The sequence below is a fragment of the Calypte anna genome, chromosome 18, assembly GCF_003957555.1.
Source record: "Calypte anna isolate BGI_N300 chromosome 18, bCalAnn1_v1.p, whole genome shotgun sequence".
Classification (NCBI taxonomy): domain Eukaryota; kingdom Metazoa; phylum Chordata; class Aves; order Apodiformes; family Trochilidae; genus Calypte; species Calypte anna.
The window spans coordinates 386,180-409,655 of NC_044263.1; the positions used below are offsets into that span (position 1 = coordinate 386,180).

The following is a 23,476-nucleotide window of genomic DNA, read 5'->3' on the forward strand; positions in this document are numbered from 1 at the left end:
GGGCAGGAGTACCCAAAGGCCCCAGCTGGGGAGCAGGAGGAGCTGGAGGCTGCTGCAGCAGTGTCTGCCAAGAACCCTCTGGTTTGTCACGCCTTGTGGCAGATGCACCAGGGAATGGTCCTAAATCACTCAGTGAACTCGACTCAGCAGACAAGAACAGTCCAAGAAGTTCAACATCAACTATGAGTGTTCCCACTGGGAAATACCAGAGAAAGCTGAGGGATGTGGCCAGGGGAAGGATCAGATCCCAGCTGCTCTTGTGCAAAGGGACATAAATGGACATTTCAGGGCAGTGGTGGTAGCTCAGAGCAGCTGAAACTCCTTGGGTCCAGGGATAGGGTGTGCTGACCTGCCCTTCTTGGTGGTGTTCCTGCCCAGCAAGTGATCCAGCACTGGCTCCACTGTCTCACCAACATCCTCTATCAGTAGTGTCTGTCCATCAGAAACCGCCCGCTCAATGATGTCCAGGTAGCTGCAGCCGAGAGGGGAGGGGGTGTTCTGGCTCTGACAGGAGATGTGGGTGCCCTCGGAAAGGGAGATCAGTCCAGCCCAAGCCTGCAGCCACCCCGCAGCACCTAACCTACCCCTTCTGGCCCAGGCGGATGGCCTGCAGCTCCTTCCCGTATTTGTTCTTGATCCACTTGATGCCCTGGAGCTGGGCGTCTACCACCAGGGGCCAGCGCTGGGTGTTGCAGAGGATGGTGGCATTCTCGATGGAGGTGCGGTCGCTGGGCAGACCCTGGTTACTCCAGGCAGCCACGTCGGCATCATCGGTGAGGAGGCTGAGGGGGTCCAGCTCCGGCGTGATGGGGATGGGCACCTGCAGGGAGGGGCTGGTGGGCAATGGTCCACGGAGGAGCTGGAGCCCCTCTGTGCTGGCAGGACTTGGGGGGAAGGAGCCCAGGCACCCTAGGACAGGACCGTGGCCACTCACTTCCAGCTGGCCAAGGAAGGGGACCCAGAACTTCTCCAGCAGCTCCACCCGGTACTTCTTGGTAAAGTAGCCAACATAGGACACGAAGGCACAGACCAGCAGCACATCCCCACACAGTGTCTTCTCCTGCTCTCTGAACATCTCCACCGACTCAGCCCAGCGGACGTTTTCGGACGCCAGACCCCCAATGAGCCTAGGGGGGGTCAGAGGAGATGCTGGTGCCTGATGCTGTGCAGGGGGGACTCAGGACTCCTGCCCAGAGGACTGTCACCAAACACAGTACCTGTTTGCCAGAGTGATGACTCTGTTGGTTGCATCTGCCTCCTGCTGACATTTGAGTTTTTCAGATGTAGCTTTCTCAAATTCCGCAGTGAGAGCTGCCAGGTTGGTGTTCAGGTCCTTTAAAAGACAAGACAGAGCCATTGCCTCCCTCAGGCAGTGGGGTCCTGCGAGGCCAGGAGAGCCCTGCAGCCCCCAGAGCTTCTCTGCAGCCCCTCTGGCCACGGAGTGTCTCTTGTACTTGGGCTCTGGGTTATATGAATTACAAGAACTGTTCATTTTTGGGTTATGCCTGTGACCCACAGCCAAATGGCCAGTGGCTGGTGGGGCTGGGGTGGCAGCCAGGGCACACAGCAGCTGGCTCCAGCAGCCCACCCTGCCCGGGGAGAACACACACTTACAGCAACTTTCTGCTTAATCTGACTGAGTTTTTCTTGTGCCTCTGCCAGCTCAGCGTTGGCCTCCTCCAGCGCCAGCCTCTTGGGCTCCACGTCGCAGTACACCTCGTAGAAGCGGACGATGTTGAGGCACCAGGAGCAAAGTCCTGCAGCAGCTGCAGACTGGGTCTTGATAAACTCAGGATTAAAACTGGGGTCTGACTGGTAGGGTCTGGAATGGGAGAAGGTGACACCATGCTGCCCTGTCCTGCTCCTCCCAGGGCTCAGAGGCTGGGTAGGAGAGCAAAGCAAACGCCTGAACCCTGTTCCTGCTCCAGGACCCCGCTGTGCTCACTGGTGAGGGTCTCTCCAGGACCTTCTGCCCAGCACAGGACCAGGGGCCAGACATAAACTCACTGGAAGGCCTTGAGGCAAGCCTCAGGGATGTGCTCCTTGTCAAAGTTCTTCAAGGCATCAAGGAAACTGTCTACTTTCCCCATCATGACTTTTGCTGCCTTCCAGCTCCTGTCCTTCGGGATGATGCCCTTGGGGGCCGTGAGGACCATCACAGCAGCAGTCACATTCACCACTGTTTCAGGAGGGGACCCAAAGGACTTCAGCTCCGTCAGGTTTTTCTGGGAAAGGATAGAGGAGCTGCTGAGCATTGCCCCATTGCCAGCCAGGGACCAGCTTCCCACCAAGGGGTCACTCACCTTGTTGAGTGTGTCAAGGGCTTCCTGGGCAGCTACGAGTGCTGGCTCAGCTTTTGCCAGGTCGGTCTCGCAGGCTTGCTGCTTCTCAGTCACCATCTGGAGTGGGAGGGGACAGGACTGGTGAATGGCTGAAGCCAACACAGCTTGTGCTGCCCGGTCTCATGTTAGCCCTTGGCATGGTGGGCACCAGCTCAGCACCACGCACCTTGTTGATGGCCTGGACCTTCAGCTCCTCTTCATCAGCAATGGCTTTCTCCTTGCTGACCTTCTCTGTCTCAACACCCACCACATGGATCAGTTTATCTGCATCCTCATTCTTCTGCTTCAGTTCTACCTCCTGGATTGCCAGCTTGGCCTTCAGATCATCCACCTTGATGGTGAGAGAAATGGAGAGGATCAGAGTGTTGCTCCTGCCCAGCCTCACAGTGGCAGTTCGAGGACCTGTGGCCACCCCGAAGGACACACATCCTCTTGTTGCCCCCCCTGTCAGCCCCATGGTGGGCACGGTGCACAAGTGATGCTGTGGGCAGGCACCTGTGATGTTGTGCTCTGCAGCTTCGTCAGCCCCTTCTCCAGCCTCTCAATCTTGGCAGTGAGCTCGTTCCGTTTTTGCAACAGCAGATTTTGGTAGAGCTTTATCTGCTCCAGGAAGGTCTTTGGTGTGGTGTAATTGTAGCGTCTCTCCACAGCCAGGTAAGTCTTGGACATCTCCTTAACACTCATATGAACGTAGGACATGAATTTGCTGATGGAGACCTTGACCTCGGGCTGCATCAGGAACACAGACAGTCAACTGCGGTGCCATGAGGACACAGTGCCAGTGCTGGGGCAGAGCTGAGGTTCATCCCCACAGGAACGGTGTGGGGCTGCAGCCCCAGCCCCAGCTCACTGCCCCGGGGTCACGCCAGACCCCCTCCCTGGGCACGTTGCAGAAGGGACAGCAGCAGCAGTGAGGGTCATTCCCAGAGGCAGCCTCGTTTCCCCCATCCCTGGGGACAGAGGGCTGTGGATGGGGACAGTGTGCAGTGATCCAGAGTCCCAGCTCACCTCAATGTCTGCTGTTTCCTCCAGGAACCTGCTGCTAACAGACACGAGTGCATCCTCTGGCCACTCGTGGAACCAATCGATGGCTGTGCAGTTGACCACGGCAGGGAACCTCCTCGCCCGTACCCGCAGGGTTGAGCCCACGGGGGAGAAGCAGAGGATGACCTAGGGCAGAGCAGCATGGTGAGCATCCTTGCTGCTGGCAGCAAGAGCATCCCTGCAGGCCCCTCACTGCTGCTGAGTTCTGCTTGAGAGCAGGACTTGGCCCAAGTATGGGGAGATGGTCCATGGTTGTGTACCCTGTGGCTCTGGATTGTCCCCTTGGTGGCAGTGGCTGAGAAGGGTGCCCATGTGGCTGTCCAGTGAGCAACTAGCACAATTCAGCCCCAGCTCACAGCCATGGAGGCTGCCCACCCCCTGCCCAAAGGAGGTGAAGAGGTGGGTGAAGAGATGCAGCCCTGGGCTGAGGAATCACCCAAGGAGCCTTTGTAAATATTTGTCACTCAAACTTATCACTGTTGTAATGAAACCAGGGTGTTCTATGTTCTGTCTGCAAATACCTTTTGGATCAGGCAAGTCAGGAGCAGTGACCAATCCCCCTCCTGGGGAACACTCACCTTGAGCTGACGCCTGACTTTTTCTATAAATAATTTCCAGCAGTTTTCTCTTGTATCTGGCAATCCAAGGAACTTCACTTGGGGCCTCATGGCACTGATAATGTCTTCCAGCTCATCATCCTGAAAAAGCCCTGGCACCTCCCCAGATGCCAAGAAGTCGTTGATTATGACCAGGAATGATTCTTCAGCCACCTGGGAGTCCGTCATCAGGAACACGGTGGGGATGTTCTTCACAGCTGCCTTCATGTACTGGGAGGCAAGGTCCAGCTGGGGCAGAAGAAGAGAAACCATCACCTCCCCTTCATCCACCCCCCCAGAGCTGCTTACAAAGTGACCCATCTGGCACAGCCTAGTGCCCCTTGGCTGCCCTGGGAAGCCAGGAGGGTGCCCTTGGGAAGCAGCTCTTGGTCCAGCTGCTCTGGGGCTGCTGTCCCCTGGCTGGGGAGATTCTTCAGCTCCTCAGGGCAGGACTGGTGGGTGTTAAGAAGCACTCTGAGAAGCCCACATTGTGCACAGACACAGCCATGAGGGCCCAGCAGAGCCCCATGTGCCCACCACAGGCACCGGGGCCACCGCAGGGTTTGGTACTGTTCTCTGTTTGCAGGACCTGTCCTGGGGGCCCGGAGGAAAGCTGCTCTCACCTTCAGGTCTGGAATGCTGTAGCCTTTCCTCAGCGTAATCTGAAACACGTTCAGGCTGCTGATGAAGGCTGCCAGCCGTGCCAAGCTCTGCTTCCCACTGCCACCCACCCCCACCAGCAGCGCGTTGCCCCGTGGAGACTCCAAGATCCGATTAATTCTGCAAACATGAGACACTGCATCTTCGAAGAGCACCTGAGGAAAACAGGAGGGGAAGCTTTGATGTTCTGAACCACAGCAGGAAAGGCAGTGAATGGCCCATGATGTACAAACGCAAACGAGGGCGATGCCGCAGCCGCGGGCACTCACCAGGTTCATGGCTGCATTCATTTCATTGTAGCCGTCCAAGGCTTCCCCCAGCAGCTTGTTCAGGGCTGGCCAGCTTGGCACTGGCAGGTACTTGGGGTCCCCTATGCCATGGGCGAAGTGGCAGTAGATGTTTGGCTTGGCAAAGATCAGGTCTTCGCCGAGTTCCTGGGAGAGGCAGGAGCAGTTGTGGGGCACCCGGCGGGTACCCCTCCCTGTGCCACGGAGCTCAGTCTGGCAGGGCTGGGGCACTCCTGCATTTTCCAGCACAACTTACAGCAAAGAACTTTTTGCAGGTGTCCACCAGAATCTTCACAAAGCTGTTTTGATCGTTTTCATCGATGAGCTTATCCCCATACACCCTCTCAGCTTCATGGAGCCAGAGACGCACCAAGTCCACGGGAGTTTTCAGGCATTCAGGGGTGGAGAACAACAGGCCCTGGCAAACACAGGAATTCCTCAGAGCTTTCTTATACTACTGCTGAGAGCTGAAGTTAAAAAAGTTGGGTTTGGGAAGAGGTTGTGGTACTTTGCAGGGACATTGTGCACTGCAAGGATGCATGATGAAAGAGAAAGAGGAATGAGGATGTCTTAGAGAAAACAGCACTCCCACTACCTGGAATATGTTGGAGAGGTCCCGGAGGTTGAAGAGGTAGTGGAACTTGATGGCTGTTGGCAAGAAGGTGGAGGCAACCTTCTGGTGGAGGGCTGTGGGCAGGAAAAGAAGGTGAGTTGGTGGGCAAGTGTCAGAGACCACAGCATCCTCCAGAGAGACCCCTGTGCTGGGCTTACTCTCCCCTCCCTGAGCTTCTCAGCAGGTGGGACAGGGCTGAGGTTTTAGTTGGACCATTTCTCACCCAGTGCTGCTGCAATCAGCTGGGGCTGCAGCTTCTGCACAGGCGCTGGCATCTTCTGCAGGTCCAGGTGCTGGGCCAGGATGGTGCTGTACACCCTCTGCAGGGCCTCCTGGCCTGGGAAGCTCATGGCAAACACACAGAAGTGGCGCTGCAGAAAGGGGCAAAAATTCAGGCAAGAGCATCTTTGCCTTCGGGGCCTGATGGTCTCACTCCATCCCACCCATCTGGGCTCTGGTCCCAGGAGAGCAAACCCTCTGGGACACTGCTGCTGCCTACCTGCAGCCTGGGGTCAATGGTGAAAGACCCTGCGGTGGGGTTCATGCAGGCCACGTACTGGCAGTTGTGGATGTCCTTCAGGGTCAGCTTGTTCCTGTCGTACCTGTGCGGGGACAAGCACTGTGACGTGTTCCTGGGGATGGGATGCCGGGCTGTGCCCCATAGAGCTCCACTGGGAGGACACAGGAGTGGGGATCCCCCTTTCCCAGTGCTTGGCAGAGCCTGGCACTGATCTCAGTGATGCTGCATGGGTCCTTCCCATGCCAGCCCTGCAGCGGGGCTGCTGGCTGGGCACCTACCAGTGCCCGTGGTCCATGTGCTGCCGGATGAGCGTATGTGGTGCCACAGTGCCGTACTTGTCCACCTCTGGCATGTTCATGTCATCAATGAAGTAGATCAGCCTCTTGTTCCCGGGCGGGCCGTAGTTCCTCCCCGATTTCTTCTCCAGGGGCTTCTCGAGGACAGCTGGGGCGAGAGGAGAGGGTGGGCAGTGAGGCAGCATCATGGGGCTGTGGGGCACAGCCAGGGACAGCTTGGGACAGCCTTACCCTGCAACATGGCTGAGGTGGTGTAGAAGTTAAAGGGCACGAACTGCAGGAGGTATTCATCCGTGCTGAGCGCTTCCAGCTTGTCCCGCATCAAGACAGATTTTCCCGTCCCCGTGTTCCCCACCAGCATCACGGGCCTCTGCTTCTCCATCAGCAGGTCCATGAAGTATCGGATACGAATGGTCTCCATCGTGTGCACCATGGAGGCCTGGGGAAATCACAGCATCAGTCCTGGAGCTCCACCCTCACTGCCAGGGGCAGTGTGCAGGCACAGGTGGGATGTCCTGTCAGAACCAGTGCCAGCTGGTTCAAGGGAAGATGCTCTCTGGTCCCTCTCTAAAGAAAAGGTCTGAGGTGATTGGTTATTCTAATGACTTTATGACCACAAATGAGACCTGTCAAGAAAGTGAGTTATTAAAACAGAACAAAAGTGACAATGTCTTGGTATCTGCTCAGTCAATGCACTGGCCAAACCCAACCTCTCTCTTTCCTTGACATCTTTGACACCACTGCCCTCCCTCAAGACAGCATTTCAGGACATGCAAATAGAGGTGTAAAGTACGTTTCTGCTTTCAGGCAATGGTTACAATTATTTCATGAGAATCTACAAAGCCACAGGCTAATCTGAAATGACAAAAGCAGCTCTGCACCTTGCAGCTCTAGCTGAGGTTTCTGTGGAGTCAGGCAGGACCACAGGGTCTGATGGGTGCTTCTGGGGCTTGGCCAGTGTTCTCAGGGAAGGGCCATGGGGTAATAAACACAAGAAACAAAAACAGGGCCTGTGGGAAATACCTGTAAAGGGACATCAGGATCGAGTTCGAATTTTGGCACTTTTTCAGTCCAGGGCATGAATTTCTTCGTTTCTGGGTCAATGTAATAGTCAAAAACTGTCCCCTGAGCAGGAAACTTGACGTTTTTGAACTCGCCCACCCACCACTTGCTGAACTCCAGGCGGTAATCCATGAGCTGGGAGGAACCAAACAGAGAATAACTCAGAAACTAACTCAGGTCGTTGTTTTAGTGTTTTGGGCAGGACTGGAGCTGGGCAAGAGCTCAGGCAGGGACAGGTGTCGGGTGATTGGTCCCCCAGCCCTACCTGGTCCTGGAACATGGCCCCACCGAAGGCCCAGGTGCAGGCAAAGACAAAGTAGAGTTCATAGAGCTCCCGGGGAGAGTCTGGTGGGACGGTCTGGGGTGTCAGGAGGCACTCCAGCAAGTACAGCACTGTCTGTACCACCGTCACCTCAGGGACTGGAGTGATTTTCTTGAACCCAGACTTGACCTTCTCCAGGCACACTGGCAGGTAGCTCTCAAACAGGATGGTCAGATGGGCCTTCTCGGACTGCACTGTCCTCTTCTCGATCCAGCTGGTCACAATGCTGGGGGGGGTGCAGGCTGTGGGTGAGTGAGGGGGGCCCCAACACTCATCCTGTCCCATCCCACTACACCCCACCCATCTCCCTTCCCAGGCTCACGGGTTCCAGCCCAGGTCCGAGGGGTTGATGTAGAGGATCCCTGCCCGGGACACAGTGGCCGGCGTGGCAGTCCGCAGGTGGCTGATCTCAAAGAGGAGCCGCATGGTGGGGTTGAGGGGGATGCGCTCGTTGCTGGCCAAGGTGAGAACCTGGGGGAAGCAGCCCATCACTGGGGGATGCCCTGGTCTTGGGACCCAGGCATGAACACAAGTTGCTGGGGTGTGATGGCACCTACCTTATTGTCATCCATGACCGTGTTCAGGGACTCGATCCACATAGGGTCAATGTCTCCATCCAGGATGATCCACTTGGGCCCCTTATGTGTGATGTTGGCCAGATCACGCATCGCTGTAGAAAACAGACCTGCCACACAGAGACACATGGGTTTATCCTTGCCACTCATGGCTCATTTGCTGAGGGACATGTGGGACTGGATGTTTCCCTGAAACATGTTCCTCCTCTCTCACACTCTGGTGGAAAGCCCTAAGGAAAGGTCTTCCTTTTCCACCACTACATCACAGAGTGTTTGTACATCCATGTTATATGGAGGTATTTGTCTACATGCCAGCTGCTGCTCCAGGGCAGTTTGAGCCAGGTCACCCCATGCACAAATGCTGGTGTCTCACCATCCCTCCACTCTCGTGTGGATGGATGAATAACTCCAAAGAGCTCATCACAGGTCACAGCCTTTGGGTCAAGGTCCACAGTGACGGGCCTCTTCTTCATGTTTATGTACGTCTTGTTGAGTGACCTCAGCACCTGCAGAGATGGAGACAGTGTGACTGGAGCTGCTGCCCCTACAAGGGCTCCTGTAGCCTTTGGCAACCCTTTTCATGGCTGTGGACACAGGTCATGCCTCCCCCGTACCCTGCTGCAGCTGCTGGTGCAGCCAGGGTCTGCATGGTGGCTCAAGGCCAGTGGCAACATCCACACCAAGAGGCCGGGGAAGGCCAAGGGACATGCTTGGCTGGGGGCAGGAAGGAACCTGCAACCTTGGGGATGGTTTGACCTCTACCTGAGACTTGCCACAGCCAGCATTGCCGACGATGAAGACGGAATGTCTCACTTGCAGCAGCTCCTCCAGCTGCACCACCTTCAGCACGAAGCTCTCCTCTGCCTGCAGCTTCAGCTGCAGCACCGACTGACGAATGATCTGAGGGAGGGAGCAGCTGCTGGTAGGCAGCTAGCACAGCCTCACCGAGACACACAGAGGTGCCACATGGACCCTGTCAGGGTGGGGATGTCACCAGTGCTGGCACCGTGCATGGGCTCACACCTCCTCAAAGTTGAGGTCCCTCTTCCGGGGGACATCCAGGGCTGGGAACAGGTCTCCAATCAGACCCATGAAGACAGGCAAGTCATCTGTCACAATCTTGGGAATGTTGAAGTCTCGTAAAGCTCTCATCAGAATTTGGTCCTCAGCACGGTCAGGGTCCCCTCTCTTCAGGGAGCCAGCTACCACCAGTACGGACTTGATAGCCCGCAGCCCCCAGTCATAGTGGTCCTGCCAATAGGCAGCAAAGTGTTACAGTTCCACTTTTGTAGGGGAGAAAAGCTTTAAACACCACCACAGAGGAACACCCTGCCCATAGCCCCACACCCAGGTTCCCCTGGTTCTCCACACACATGAACACATGGGCAGGACAAGCCCCAGACAGCCGTGGGGTGAGGGGCAGGACACTGGCTGCCTTTCAGCAGTGTCTGCTGAGGTAGATGGCAGCTGGATGCTCCCATCTTAGCTGGCTCAGCTCTGTTCTGTTCTGTTCTGATCTGTTCTGAACTTCCTGATTTTCTCCAGAGGGCAGAAACAAAGGATGCACCCGTGTGGAAGGTGAATTTGCCCAGCCATAGCCCTGAACTAGGCAGCACATCAGCCAGCATGTTCCTACCATCAATCCTACTGAGGTTTGACCCTGAGGTTTGAAATCCACATGGACTCTTCCAACCTAAAGAACCGTGTAATGCTCTTAAATTACCTGTTTAGACAGTAGCTCTTTGCAGAGTGTGTACAAAGTAATGAACTTCCTCGCTAGAAGCTTGGCACCAAGAAAACCTTCTGCGACAAGCATGATTTCACAGATCAGTTCAAAATCAGGGACCACCATGGCACAAGGTCTGGAGACGAGCAGCAGCAGGTTAGCAGAGCTGAGCACAGACATCCACAAACCCCCACACTGACTGACTGACTGACTGACTGCCCACAGGTACCTGAACAGAGCTTTCAGATTCTCAGGCAGCTCTGTCCGCCCGGCATAGCCCGGGTTCATGGTAATGAAGAGCCCAACTGATGGGACCAGAACGATCTCCTCTCCAAGGAAATTAAATCTTTCCTTCTTGGCACGAATTGCATCTTGAATACTTTTCACCTGGGAATGGGGAGGTGTGGGTGCTGGCAGCCCAGCAGCTCCCTGCCCACCTGCAGAAGGCGAGCTTGGAGGGTTGGTCATGCCACCAGCAATGCTAAAAATGACATGGCCAGGGAGCAGTGCAGCAATCCCTGTGTTCAGAGCTGCCTCATCAGTGTCTTCCCAGGCACTGTGACTCCCTATCCCTGGGGTGGCAGACCTAGTGGGGGGTGGTGGGACACAGCTGGGCTGTGACATCTTACATACATGCCCAATGCCTCCATGCTGCCATGTTTCCCCTCCCAGCATGACTGGAAAGAGCTGCAAACTGGCCCCTCGAATGTTGGGTTTAACTCAGACAATACCCACTATGAGAATGGAAACTCGGAGGTTTGTCCAGGACCCACAGCACAAAGCCACTGCTGTCTGTACATACCTGCACAGCAATCACAGACAAAACCTCCACTGCGATGCGATTGAATTCATCAAAACAGCCCCAGGCACCGGTCTGAGCAAGGCCCTTGTAGATGTTGCCACAGGACTGGAGAGAAAGTGCCAGAGGTGGACTTCAGACACTGAGATTTGACCAAGGGGCTGCAGCATGGGGATTTGAAAGCCCAGGTGCTGGGACCTGCTCCTGCTTTTATGGCTCAGGAAATGCTCCACAGCCCCCCTCAGACTCCCTCAGGCTTCCAGGGACCTGATCTGGATGGAGCCGTGGTGGGAGAGAGTGGGGTGGGATGTCAACAGGAGCTGGACCTACAGGTTTCTTGCCAGCTGCTGAGCCAGAGAGGGGAGAGCATCTCCAGGGCTCCAGCTCCAGACACTGCTGCTGAGTGTGGGGGGACATCACAGGGCTGTCCTCCAAAAGAGGGTCCTGGTTGTCCTGGCAGACACCCCATGGCTCTCACCCTGGTGTCCCATCCCCTACCTTGTAGTCCATCTGCTCAGAGCAGTTGAAGACATAGACCATTATTCCCACTGCCCGGCCCAGGTCCTTGGTGGTCTCCGTCTTCCCGGTGCCCGCGGGGCCGGCGGGGGCCCCTCCCATGTAGAGGTGGAGGGACTGTGTCAGGGTGATGTAGCACCTGTGGGAGGGGTGGGAAGGGCTGAGCGGTGCCGACAGCACCGAGGGACCCACCATGCCCACCACAGCTCTGTGGCTGGGAACTGGGGGGGGTCCCAGTGCATACCGGTCAGTCAGGGGGGTGATGACGAGGCGGGGGGTGTTCCCCAGGTACTCGTACGAGTACTGGAGCTGAGCATCACAGATGTTGGCATAGCAGTGCTGCTTCTCCTCGTCCCAGCGGTGCCGGAGCTGGGACTGCCAGGTGAAGGCCTGGGCGCTCTCCACCTGTGGGCAGTGGCTGTCAGGGGTGGGCAGGGACCAGGGATGCCCTCCTCCCCCCCCACTGGCATCTGGCTCCTACCCCTCCTGGACCTGTCTGCCCCTGGCCACGCTGTCACCTCCCTGCCTCTCTGACACCCCAGGTGTGCTTTCCTCACACAGCTGGGATAGTTTGAAAATAATGGAGAGCAATAAAATAACAGGAAATCTTTGATCAGAAGTACCAAGAAATAAAGCAGTAAAGATGTCCTTCTGTTGAATACCTTTGCAAGGATCATTTTGGCCACAACGTCCCTGGCGTGTACATCAATGGTACAGATTGTCATGATCTTCATCCTGTCGCCAGGAGTCAGGGTCCCAATGAGCAGTGAAATTAGTGCATTTAGCTGATTAATCTGAGGAAGAAACAAAGTGATGAACAGAAAAATGATGTTGTACTTCCCATCTCCTGGAGACCTCTGGGAACAGACCTCTCCTCTTGGGAGTCACGGGACCATGGCACAGCTCCAGGTCAGCTCCCAGGGATGCCAACCTGCTTTTTGTTGTAATCCTTCAGTGCATTCTCATAGCCCTCCTCCAGCCTTGAGAAGGCAATGCCCACTTCTGTGGTCCACCAGATCTGGGAGCATGTTAGAGCCACCTGCAGCAAAGCACAGGGACAAGATGGGGCCATAAAGGGACTGTGCTGCCCCTGTGGCTGCCCAGAGCTCTCTGCCCCCTGGGGATCTCCCACCTGTGCCGGGTAGTCAAACACCCACTGCTCCCGTGGCTTCTCCTCGTAGGTGCCCACAGCCTCGGGGATGAGGTGCCGCAGGGTGGAGCGCATGCAGCCCAGCACACGGTTCAGCCAAACCTCGACCTGCAGGGACACATACAGCTCACCCTGAGCTCCCAGACCATGTCCTCATTGCTCCCTGCACCTTGGAACAAGCTGAAGAGAAGGCCCCAGCACAGGACCCGTGGTTGTGCTTTAAGCCCTCTGCCAATGCACACCAGGCATGAGGCTCCCCCCTGCCCACTCGGCCCCTTGTATGGTGGCTCCACAGAGCAGGGCTGACCTGGCCAGACAAGTCACAGTCTCTGTCCAGGGCCACGTATTCCTCGTCACTACTGAACATCCCCAGGGCAACCTTCAGGGGCTTTTTGTCCCGGCTCATCTTGAATTCCAGTCTGGCCAGGCTGTCAAACAGCTTGGGCAGGTGACGGGACACCTGAGGACAGCGGCAGAACAGGGGGTCAGGGACCCACCTCTGGTGCAGGGGGCAATCACTACATGGATCAGCTCCCACACAGCCCTCAGAGTGCCACATCCCTGGTGATGGGGCACCAGGGACCCTGTTCTGTTCATTAGGATGAAAATTATTTAAAAACTGCTGTAACAAGCTAGGACACAGGAGAGGCAGGACTTGCCTCCACACTCTGCACTCAACTCATACCTCAACTGGCTCATTCCCATTTGATAAAATATCAAGCAGGTCTGCAGAGGAAACAAAGTAGAACCTGGGAAAGGCCAGCCTTTTGGTCTCGAGGTATTCAGCCAAAGCCTTCTCACAGACTGCCAGTCTAAGAGGGAACAAAGGAGAAAGCCTGCTGTTAAACCACACATATTGATTTTCACTCTCTGCACTCACTGCCATGCTGAGCAGATGCCACTTTGGAGAAATCCCTCTCCCTCCTGTCCCAGAGCAGCTGGTGAAGATCTCTCCACAGCAGCTCCACCCTCACCTGCTCTGCAGTGCTTCCAGCTTGTCATACAGACCAGGCTTGTTCGTAGCCTCAACCACATTGGGAGTTTCTACCATATCAGACATTAATTCCTGCAAGAGGAAAAATGCTCCAGCTCTACCCAAACCACCAGTGAGCTCTCAGGGTCCTGGGGGGTGATGGGCTTCGCACTTTGAAATCTTGATCGATAGCATCAAACTTCTTTGATTCCTCTGGCAGCTGATTGCGGATGTCTTCAGAGCCAATGAAGATGCTTTCCAGGTGACTCCATGTCCTCTGCACCTCAAACCAGATGCTGATAACAGAGTCGGTGGTAGACAGCTTCTGCTGCCAGCTTGACACCTCCTGAAGGAAGAAGGACAGGTACTTGGAGGTCATCAGGTTCTGCAGCTGCACTTGGTTTTCCTCCAAGGTCTCGATGAGCGTCTCGTCCGACTTGAGGAGCATGATGCCTGTCCTGGTGTGGGTCTCGTACTCAAACTGCATTGTCTCCCAGGTGGTGTCCAGGGTGCTCAGCACCTGCAGATGGGGCACAAGAAACAAGCTGGACTCTGCAGTGCCGAGTGCCAGACCCCACAGAAAGGCACAGCAGCACCAGGAATGGCTGCTCTGGGGCAGGAGCTCCAGGAGTGCCATACTGTGCATGGGCTCCAGCCCCTGGGAGCAGGAACATGAACACTAACAGCCGCAGAGCCGTGTCAGAGCAGGGCTCTCAACAAAGCAGGGTAAAAACAGAGTCTCACTTACCTTCTCCATCCCCAGCTCTTTTGTGGCTTTGTCCACGATGTCACGAACCTCATCCTCAAAGTTGTGCAGGTTCAGCTGCAGCAGATCCGCGAGGGTTGTGTCCTCAGACATGGTGAAGTTCACCTGGAGCAGAACCAACACCGTCAGGGCACGGTCTCTCCTCTGTGGAGAGGCAGCCCTAACGAGCTCATCAACATCCATGCTGAAAGACCCTACAACAATATTTGTGTATGGGCAGCTCTTAAACCAGGCTGCATGGTGGATGCAACTCTTGGGACCCTCCTGGGCCAGGGAAGGGTGGGAGGGCTGGGAGCACCTTGGTTGCCTCCATGAGCTCCTGCCAGTGCCGGTCCCTGATGGCTGGGTTCTGCAGCTCATTCACGGAGCGCAGGGATGTGATCATGTTCTTCACAGTGCTGTCCAGTCCAGAGAATGCATCCCAGCTCTGCATCTTTTTGTCCAAGCTCCGAATATCTTTAGCAAATTCTTACAATCAATATCCATCTGCTCCACATTGATATCCTTCCACTTGGTGGTCTTCCAATCGTCAATGGTTGCATTAACCTGAATTGGGGAACACATTTTCACAGCACGTCATCAGCAGCTCTGTTCCTGCCCAGCTCTTCATACCCCATACACCTGCCATGCCTCCCGCATGGTCACCAGGATGTTACCCATTGTAATGGTGAGGCTTACACTGGAGACTGTGGTTTTATACTTCATTTTTGTACCACTTCTTGAGAAGTACTGGTAAGGAGGTTGCTTTTATACATATGCATAAAAATATATTAAAAAGGAGACCTGCTCTACTGCTGTGACAACTGTCCCACATCTCACCCCACCCCTCATGGCAGCAAGACCATGACAATTACCAGGACGATCATGTCCCAGAGGGTCTTCAGCAGGAGCACATCCCTACGACATGCTTTGAGCTGTTTGTATGCTGGGACTGACACCTCAAACAGCCCGGCTGAGGTGGACAGGGCGGACATCTCATTTTCCATGGCCGTGACGCGCTTTTGTTGCTGGCAGGCAGAAAAAGAAAAGGTCTCAGACAGGAACCATGTGCCAGGGACTTGTCTCTTACCCCAGAGATGGCTCCATCCCTGCTGCAGTGTGGTGGGGATGGGAGAGTCAGAGGTCTCCAGACCCTCCCTGTGGGGCTGGGAGCTGGAGGGGCTTCCCCTGCCTGGCACCCAGCAGCACCCAGGGGGCAGCCTGGGGCTGCCCAGGCACCAGCACACGTACCTTGTTCAAGGACCTGTAGGGAGCTGGGTCACTGTAGGAAAAAGGGGCTTTTTCACGGAACTTCTCCCGGAAGATGTGCTGCTGGAGCTGTGTGTGAGGCTGGGGTCAGGGGCCAGCCAGGGAGGGCAGCTGGGAAGCTGCTGGCTCACCCCACCCCATCCCCAAACCCCAGGGAGGGCACCTCAAAGTCCTGGCACTTCCTGCAGATGGTGTTGACCTCGTTGGCTATCAGGGGAGCTGCAGTGTTCTTGGCATGCAGGGAGAGCTTCTTGGTGCCATCCCAGAGATCAGGGAGGTCCTGTGGCCCACAGAACATGGCATCAGCTTCCTGACCCCAAGAACCCCGTGCCTGGTCCCCCATCCCCCAGGCATCTCACATGAAGCTGCTGGTGGATCTCCTCTGGCATCTCCTCTCCATAAGTGCTGAGCAGGGCAACCGTCTCCTTCAGGGGCTCAAACATGGTATCAGTCATTTCCTGCCTCTCCTTGACCTGGTTCAGGTAGCCCATCACCTCCACCAGCCCATCACAGTCTCCCTCCTCCAGAGGTTTACTGAAGCTAGCGTTTGCCTCTTGGATGAAATTCTGCAGGTCCTGGAGGCTGGGAGAGAGGTGATGGCACTCACCTGGCATCCCCAACCAGGCTCATGGCCACCCTGTGCTTTTTTGGGGCTTGTTCTGTAGGGAATGGTCCCCTGGGACTCTCCCCACACACCTGCACCCCAAGAGATGGCTCCATCCCTCTCTCCAGCCCTGCCCTGGCACAGCGGTGCCATTGCCACAGTCCAGCTGGGCACAGCCCCTACCTGGTGGTGACATGATTGAAGAGGTACTGCTGGAGCACCAGGGCCCTGTTCCTGATGGCAGCTGACAGTGCCTGCTTGAAAGGGCGGCAGTCGCTCCGCAGCCAGCCCCCAAACACCTTGGTGTTGGAGAACCTCGACACCTCCTTGCCCATTTCCATGTATGTGTCAATCTAGGGGTGAGAGCTGGTCACAACCTGTGGCCAGAACCTCCCTGGGCACTTGGGGTCCTCCTGGGCATTGCCAAGCATCCACCCCATACCTCTGTCTGAAATTGCTGAAGGGATGGGGTCCCAGGGGCCAGGGGCTCCTCCTCTGGCTGTGGCTGTGGCTGTGGCTCCGGCTCCTCGGGGCTGGGGACATGGCCCAGGGTGAGAAATTGCTGCAGGAACTCCTCAGGATCCTGCAGCCACAGCTCAGATTGCTCCTCAAAGTCATCACTGAACTCCTTGCCGTCCACCATGGCACTGACCACCAGCGACACCACCTTCTCCCGCATCTTGCTCAGCTCCTCGTGTTCCTCTAGGGTGGTCTGAAGGGACAGTCTGAGCTTGGGGGGCCCAGCTGAGCTGGGAGATGCCACCCACCATGGACCCACCCACCAACCTTGTAGCTGAGTTTCCCTTCCAGCAGCCGAGGTATGCATGCTGCAGACTTGTAGGTATCGTGGAAGAGGCTCTCAATCAGCTTCAAGAAGCTGTCATCCTCTGTCACCTCCAGTGAAGGCTGAAACTGCACTCTGCCATCACGCAGCTCCATGCGCACCTCAAACAATGGGGCCTCAGCCACCTGAAATGGGTCAGTGCCCCATGTGCAGCTCCACCTCCCATGTTCCCTCGGTCCCCAGCTCCCGTGGCAGGGACGAGGGGGGATGCTGGCTTCTCTGGTGCTCAGGTGTGCTGAGGAGCACTGGAACGGGCACATCTGGCCATCAAAAAGCAAACATGGACCTACGTTAGGGGACATGTTGTTGAGGAGCAGCTCCAGAGATTTGTGGATGAGTTTGAAGAATGCATCCAGCACGATGCCATCCAAGTATTCCACATAGTCCAGCCATATCTGTGATAACATATCAGCCTGCAAGAGACTTGCGTTCTCCTGCAAGCAGAAGAAAACAAACAATACTTGTCAATAAATACCCAGCTCCTAACACTGCAGGTGAGCTCCTTCCTGCTCATGGCCCCTGTGTGTTGTCCTGCCTGGCTGTCACCTAAACCCCACATCCTTCCCTCCTCCCAGCTGTACAGCACCAGAAACTGCCCTGGGAGGGCAGTAGGTTTTTGGGTAAGCTTTTATGGACCTTCTCTGGAGCCTTATTGCAGCAGAGACCAGGGGAGCAAGATCAGCACTCCCCATTACCAAAGGGACACCTCGGAGCTTGGGGCATCACCACACACCAGTGCCAGACATGATCCCCATTAATCCAGCTCCAGCTGAGGTGTCCTGGAAGGTGTCTTACATTCACCATCTTGTGGATCTTTACTCCCACGGCTGTGATGGATGAATAGCGGGTTTTTAAGTTGTTTGCCTTCCCATCCAGGTCCAAGAGTGCTGTCTCCTTCTTGTCCTTCCTTTCAAACATGGGAGCAGCTGTGCATTTCTGCAGGGAGGAGACCATGGGGCTTCCCTGCTGTCCTGGGCAAGGGTAAATCCCCACCAGAGGCTCCCTGGAAAGGCCCTCATGAAGCCCCAGCAGAACCTACCTCCATCAGCTGGGTGATGTGTTTCACGTTTGACTTGGCTTTCTGGACCCTGCTGTGCAAGTCGCCCAGGGTATCTCTCATCTCTTGGATATACTCCATGACGCCTGGTGGGGAGGAAACGTGTCCAAGCTTAACAGATCACACAGACACCTCCAAGGAGCTGTGGTGGGGACACTTGGGGGCCCTTCCGTGGGTGGGGGCAGACCCTGCCCACTCCTCATGCCTGTGGGGCAGGGGTCTTCATTCCAGGTGCCGTGGCTGTTGGGACCTGCAGCCAGGTGATGGATGGGAGGTGGGACCAAGGGAAACCCTGGGCTGAAGCAGCTGTGGGGGGTTCCTACCTTCATGGCACCAGTAGAGGCTCTCCTCAGCACATGCCAGTTGGTTGTCCACAGCCTCCAGTTCCCCGGCCACCAGCGGCAGCTCCACCGGCAGCAGCTTCTTCTTCACCTGGGGTTGGGAGATCCCTGGTGAGCGTTGGGGGCACCCTGCTCCAGATGTGGAGACCAGATGTGCACACTGGGTACTGGATTTACAGAGAAAGGGGGTACCCCCACCACTGATATGGAGCTTGGGGGACAGGAGGAAGCCGGTGTGGTGGTGGCAGCAGCTTGGCTCAGCCAAGGTACCCGCAGGCATCTGGGGTGCCGGTGATGTGCCCAGTGTGCCCCAAAACCCATAGGTTGCAGGACCCACTTCAAAAGAGTCTCTGCCCTTGGGGGCCCCAAGCCTGGGTGGGTGAAAAGCAGCCAGGTTGTCTCCCTTTTTCAACCTGCCTTATTGTACCAGCCAACAATGAGGTTCAGGTTGTCCACAAAGTTTTGGAAAGTCTCATTTTGAGCAAAGAGGCTCTCAGCACTGTCGGGGATATCCTTCTGCTGCTGGAAGTTCATGTACTTCACCTCCCGCAGAACGGCCACAAGCTGTGAGACATGATGGCAGGTGAGCATCTTGCTAGTGACACCTGGAACGTCTCACCTCTGGGAAAGCTGAGTGTACCCACAGGAGAGGGTCACTGCATTCCCCTGCCCCCGGCTGGCCACCAGCCCCAGCACAGACCTGTTTGCTGAAGTTTGACGCCGAGGAGGGAGGATTTGGGGTCCCTGCGTATGAGGGGCTGCTCCAAGCTGAAGTAGCAGTCCCTGCCAGCACCACCTGCCCATGCCCCGTAGATCTCCTGACGGTAACCTTGCAGCAGCTCCATCATCTCCTCGTACTTTTTGGACACCAGTTTTGCTTCATCACTGACCATGACCCTGTGAGGGTGACAAGAAAGAAGCAGCTGCTGTGGCAGAACACAGGAGGAGACACACACAGGGAGAGCCCCTTCCCTGGCTGCTGCCCAGTGTCCCCGAGGGGTGACTGCTGACCCACACGTACGGGTGGTTGATGGCGAACAAGTCCTTGTGTGCACCTGCAGCTGGTGCTGCAGATCCAGAGCCCACTGCAGCCGCCCAGCCACCGGTGGCATGTTTTTGCTGGTGGTCAGGCCCTCCTTGCACTGTGTCTGAGCATCGTACAGCACCTCTGCTTTCTCCAGCTCAGTGCTGAACATTCCCAGCATGGCTGAGTAGCAGGAGGAAATCTCAGCCTTCACCAAAGGTCGCTCCAGCAGGGAGCCAAACATGTGCACCAGCTGTGGGAGAAAGAGGAGCTCATTCATGAGCATGACCCAGGGACACCCCCAGGGCCACTGCCAGGTGGGTGCCCCATGCCTGCTGCCAGCCTCTGGTACTCAGGTGAGGACACCCCATGTCCATGGACAAGACCCATAGAGCCTGGGGGACATGTATACCTCCAGAGCAGCTACCAGGCAGCTGCAGCTATGAAAACCCTGGGAGAAGATGGTGGCCAGCCACCTGTCCATGTCCTGCATCTTCTTCTGGAACTCTGCAAAGTCTTTGTTCAATTGCTGCCAATAAGAACAAAATGATTTAAGCTGGTGCAGCCTCTGTGCTTCCTTTCCAAATCCTTCCTGAACAATCTGCTGAGCTCCAAGTCTCATGGGCTGCCCAGAGGCAAGCACATGTGCTGCCATGGGACAGCTTTACACGCAGTTTCTTGCCTGTTCTGGCAAGAGATTTTGTGGTTTTCATGAGCAAATGTCCACACCTCTGCACCAGCATTCACTCACCTCTTCTGCGGGGTCTAAGGGATCGTATTTGCAGTCACCAAAACCTGCAATGAGTTGAGAGACCTCTTCGTAGACCTGAAACACTTGGCTCCCAAGGATGTTTCCTCTTACTCCTCCCAACTCTGCCTTTTCCAGCTTCTGAAACTCCATTGCTGTCTCATAGATCTCCTGGAGAGCACAAACCATCATCTCACCAATCTCTGCTGGGTGCCAAGCCCCAGTGTACCCAGGGCAGGGGGAACCCACATGGGCCCTGCCCCAAAACACTGGGCTGTCACCTCAATCACTCTGAGTCTGCGCAAGAACAAGTCCACTCTCCAAAAGGCGAGGGCTGGGGGGATCTCAGAGATCTGTGGTTCCTCCTGAGGTGGAGAGGGGCTGTCAGCCAGTGCAGACAGCATGGATGGGGCTGGGGGGACCCCTACAACACCCTGTACCCACCGGGAACAGCGTGGACATAAGATTGGAGCAGTAAGTGCTGTAGGACTCAAGAAGCTTCTCTATGGTGGAAATGGCCAGTTTGATTCCCTCGAGGGTCTCGTCAATTTCTCCTTGCAGATTCATCATGTCCTTGGTGCTCAGGAAGGCACGGGTCTAGGACAGGCAGATGCAGAGCCAGTGGGCAGTGGAAGTGTGGGGGATGCTCCTCTTCCATCCACCCTCTGGCCCCATGGGATCACTGGGGATCTGCAGCCCCCCTGCCCCAGTTCCCCCAGCCCTAAAGGGAAACTCTGCTGAGCCCCTGCCTGGAGCGTCCCTTTGTCATTCCACACTGCCCTGTGTCCCCCCATGCCAACGCTCCAACTGTGCTGGAGCAACCGCCAGCTCTGGGGCTCTACCATCTCAATCAGGAGGTTGCCAATCTCCTGCAGGATGACGAGGATGCGGGCAGGAGAGCTGTAGTGCTGGCAGTGAGTGGCGAGGAGGCGGATGGTGCACAGTGTCTCCTCCAGGAAGGGCTGCAGCTGGGGGGGCAGAGACTCATTGGTACCGGCAACAGTGCTGGCTGCGGCCGTGCAAGTGCTGGGCAGAGATGGGGTAGATCTGCACGAGGGGCCCTGGTGGTGCACAGGTATTTTGCCATACATAACTTACCTCAGAGTAATCCACTTGTTCCACCTCTCCCAGCAAGATCTGAAGCGGCTGCAGGTGGAGGCAGATGTCCTTGGCTTCCTCCAGGCCTTGGCCATGGGAGAGACAATGCTGTGGATGAGGTGGTCCCAGAGGAGAAGGGAGAGGCATCTGCCCCCCATCTTACCGGCATCAACATCCCTGAATATCCTCTGGAGCTCGGGCCAGTAGCAGCTGTCAGCCTTCTCCAACATCTTGGCCAGCGCTGTCACTCGGGGCAAGAGCAGCTGGCAGGGGAGAGGTGACAGGATCAGCACTGGGGCTCAGCACTGGGGACAGGTGGCCACTGGCTGAGGCAGTACCTGGTCTTTCATGCACTGCAGGTTGACCTTCCTGGTCTGCCAGAACTCAAACTCAGTCCTGGGCAGGGGGTGCAGCCCCTCCAGCAGCAGCTGCTCTGAGTCCTTGCTCAGGATGTCCCTGATCTGGTGAGACCACTCAATAACAATGGTCTCCATGGTGTGTAGCACCGAACCGTCCACAGGCCCTGTTGAGCTGAAGGGCAGAGAGGTTATGGCCCAGCACTGGGACTGGCCCTGAGCAACTCCAGGGGAGCCCCATGTCCCTGTTTGGGGCCTGTCAGGAGCCTCTCAAAGCTGCTCCTCTCCTGAGGGATGGCTGTGCCCAGGGACTGGGGCCGTGTCCCAGCTCCTGTCCCTCCCAGAGGGACTCATGTCTCTCTCTGGGCCCCTGCCAGGCTCTGCTGGCACCGGCAGCACCCACCAGGGCACGGCGCTGCTGGAGACATCCTGGTCCAGACTCTCCGGCAAGGGGAGCCACTGCGTTTTCCCTCCCATCACAAACATCTCATTCTTTAGCCACTGGGCTCGTTGCACCATGTCCTCCACCACCACCCTGGGCCAGTCCTCCACGTTGTCCTCGCTCCGGAGCTGGGGGAAGATGACCTAGAGGAGAGGTCTGAGTCGGGCTCTGGGCCGGGCTCTCCCCTTGCCGAGGAGCGCGCAGCCGCCCGGGTTTGCACGGTCCAAAGCACGGTCTCCGCCCGCAACCGCAGCTCGGGCAGACACCGGTGGGTTTTGCTGATGTTTTTATCCTCAGCGCACCCCACAGTCTCCCGTGGGTCTCCAGCTCTGGTGGGCTGGGAAATTCTGGGGGCAGCACAGTGCGGGTGCCCGCGGGGCCAGGGCTGGTGCAAGAGCAGAAGCCCCGAGCACCGTGGAAGAGGCATCACAGGAGTTCCTGGGGCCTGACTCATCTGTCGGGTGCCCTGGGCCGTTCCCTGAGAGGGGACAGTTATGGTAAGTTTGAGAGAAATCCACTCAGACACTTCCCAGCCGCGGAGAAGGGCGGAAATCTGCTGAGTTTTTAAAACCGCAGGGAGGAAGGGAACTGGGAGAAAACCAGGTTTGTCACCTGCACCCAGCTCCACGTCCTGGTGGGGCTTGGTCACCCATCGGCACAGCTGGGTGGGCAGCCAGAGCCACCATGGGCCGGGACAAGCACCCGGAGCAATTTTTCTTCAATGAACCTAACTTGCTTTCTTTTTGAGCCCACCTAAGGTATCTCCCCAGCAGCCTGCAGGGGGTGTCCGGACACCACCGGGATGCGAAGGGAGAACGGCTCCTCCCCCCTGCCCCGAGCCCGCCCGTGTGGGCAACCCACCTCCTCTAACACGATGTTGAGATGTTCCAGCGGTGAGGAGTCGAAGTCCCCCACCATCAGCATGCTCCGGCAGTTTTCCTGGGTGATCTCCTCCTCCTTCTTCTTCACAAAGCAGATGCCCTTGCCCTTGAGGGTGTCCGGGAAGTCGGTAGTTAACAGGAGCTTCCCGGAGGGGTCCAGCCTCAGCACCAGCTGCTCCTCACTCCGCTGCTTGAAGAACCTGTCCAGCTCGGCCATGGCCTCAATGTTGTCCATAAACTCGCTCCACTTATCTGCCCGGACCCGCAGCAGCACCGTGGCAAAGCTCTCCAAGAAGCTGAGCCTCTCGTCCGGCCCAGACGCCATCCCGCGACACCAGCCTCAGCCACAGCTCCCCAGACCTGGGGGGGTGGGCTCAGTAAAGCCCCGCTCATCCCGGGACCGTGCAGATCCTCCCCCCCCCTCACTGCCCCCTCCCCACAACCTTCCCTCTCCACGCTGCAGCATCCCAGGGAGCTGCCCCATCCCTGCCTGCTCCCATCACCACCCCACCTCCATTGCCCCCCAGCTTGCCCCATCCTTGCCTGGCCCTGCCTCGTTGCACCCTCAGCCCCCTCCAGCAAACTC

The 23,476-nt window shown here is 56.7% G+C and overlaps 1 protein-coding gene across 1 annotated transcript in view; it reads right to left on the bottom strand.

Moving 5' to 3' along the window:
* The window catches only part of DNAH17 (dynein axonemal heavy chain 17), a 29,969-nt gene extending 6,754 nt beyond the window's left edge, over positions 1-23,215 (bottom strand). Inside the window, 67 exon segments of the mRNA XM_030461906.1 lie at positions 350-472; positions 585-820; positions 935-1,127; positions 1,218-1,333; positions 1,615-1,822; positions 2,008-2,225; positions 2,304-2,399; positions 2,509-2,673; positions 2,838-3,071; positions 3,351-3,512; positions 3,965-4,231; positions 4,606-4,797; positions 4,912-5,076; positions 5,186-5,347; positions 5,525-5,616; positions 5,766-5,913; positions 6,042-6,144; positions 6,341-6,506; positions 6,590-6,797; positions 7,382-7,555; positions 7,686-7,968; positions 8,065-8,213; positions 8,300-8,427; positions 8,691-8,823; positions 9,080-9,217; positions 9,341-9,568; positions 10,041-10,179; positions 10,273-10,430; positions 10,846-10,950; positions 11,341-11,497; positions 11,603-11,763; positions 12,021-12,152; positions 12,290-12,397; positions 12,491-12,616; positions 12,816-12,968; positions 13,194-13,320; positions 13,483-13,574; positions 13,654-14,001; positions 14,230-14,352; positions 14,546-14,715; positions 14,718-14,793; positions 15,102-15,254; positions 15,478-15,564; positions 15,659-15,775; positions 15,855-16,077; positions 16,283-16,452; positions 16,542-16,811; positions 16,886-17,068; positions 17,234-17,377; positions 17,739-17,879; positions 17,983-18,086; positions 18,324-18,432; positions 18,759-18,905; positions 19,042-19,056; positions 19,058-19,238; positions 19,363-19,390; positions 19,393-19,618; positions 19,778-19,894; positions 20,117-20,284; positions 20,395-20,478; positions 20,558-20,710; positions 20,956-21,081; positions 21,212-21,297; positions 21,375-21,474; positions 21,550-21,771; positions 21,994-22,152; positions 22,871-23,215. Of these exon segments, the coding sequence (XP_030317766.1) occupies positions 350-472; positions 585-820; positions 935-1,127; positions 1,218-1,333; positions 1,615-1,822; positions 2,008-2,225; positions 2,304-2,399; positions 2,509-2,673; positions 2,838-3,071; positions 3,351-3,512; positions 3,965-4,231; positions 4,606-4,797; positions 4,912-5,076; positions 5,186-5,347; positions 5,525-5,616; positions 5,766-5,913; positions 6,042-6,144; positions 6,341-6,506; positions 6,590-6,797; positions 7,382-7,555; positions 7,686-7,968; positions 8,065-8,213; positions 8,300-8,427; positions 8,691-8,823; positions 9,080-9,217; positions 9,341-9,568; positions 10,041-10,179; positions 10,273-10,430; positions 10,846-10,950; positions 11,341-11,497; positions 11,603-11,763; positions 12,021-12,152; positions 12,290-12,397; positions 12,491-12,616; positions 12,816-12,968; positions 13,194-13,320; positions 13,483-13,574; positions 13,654-14,001; positions 14,230-14,352; positions 14,546-14,715; positions 14,718-14,793; positions 15,102-15,254; positions 15,478-15,564; positions 15,659-15,775; positions 15,855-16,077; positions 16,283-16,452; positions 16,542-16,811; positions 16,886-17,068; positions 17,234-17,377; positions 17,739-17,879; positions 17,983-18,086; positions 18,324-18,432; positions 18,759-18,905; positions 19,042-19,056; positions 19,058-19,238; positions 19,363-19,390; positions 19,393-19,618; positions 19,778-19,894; positions 20,117-20,284; positions 20,395-20,478; positions 20,558-20,710; positions 20,956-21,081; positions 21,212-21,297; positions 21,375-21,474; positions 21,550-21,771; positions 21,994-22,152; positions 22,871-23,215 (10,520 nt within the window).
* Positions 23,216-23,476: the final 261 nt, after the last annotated feature.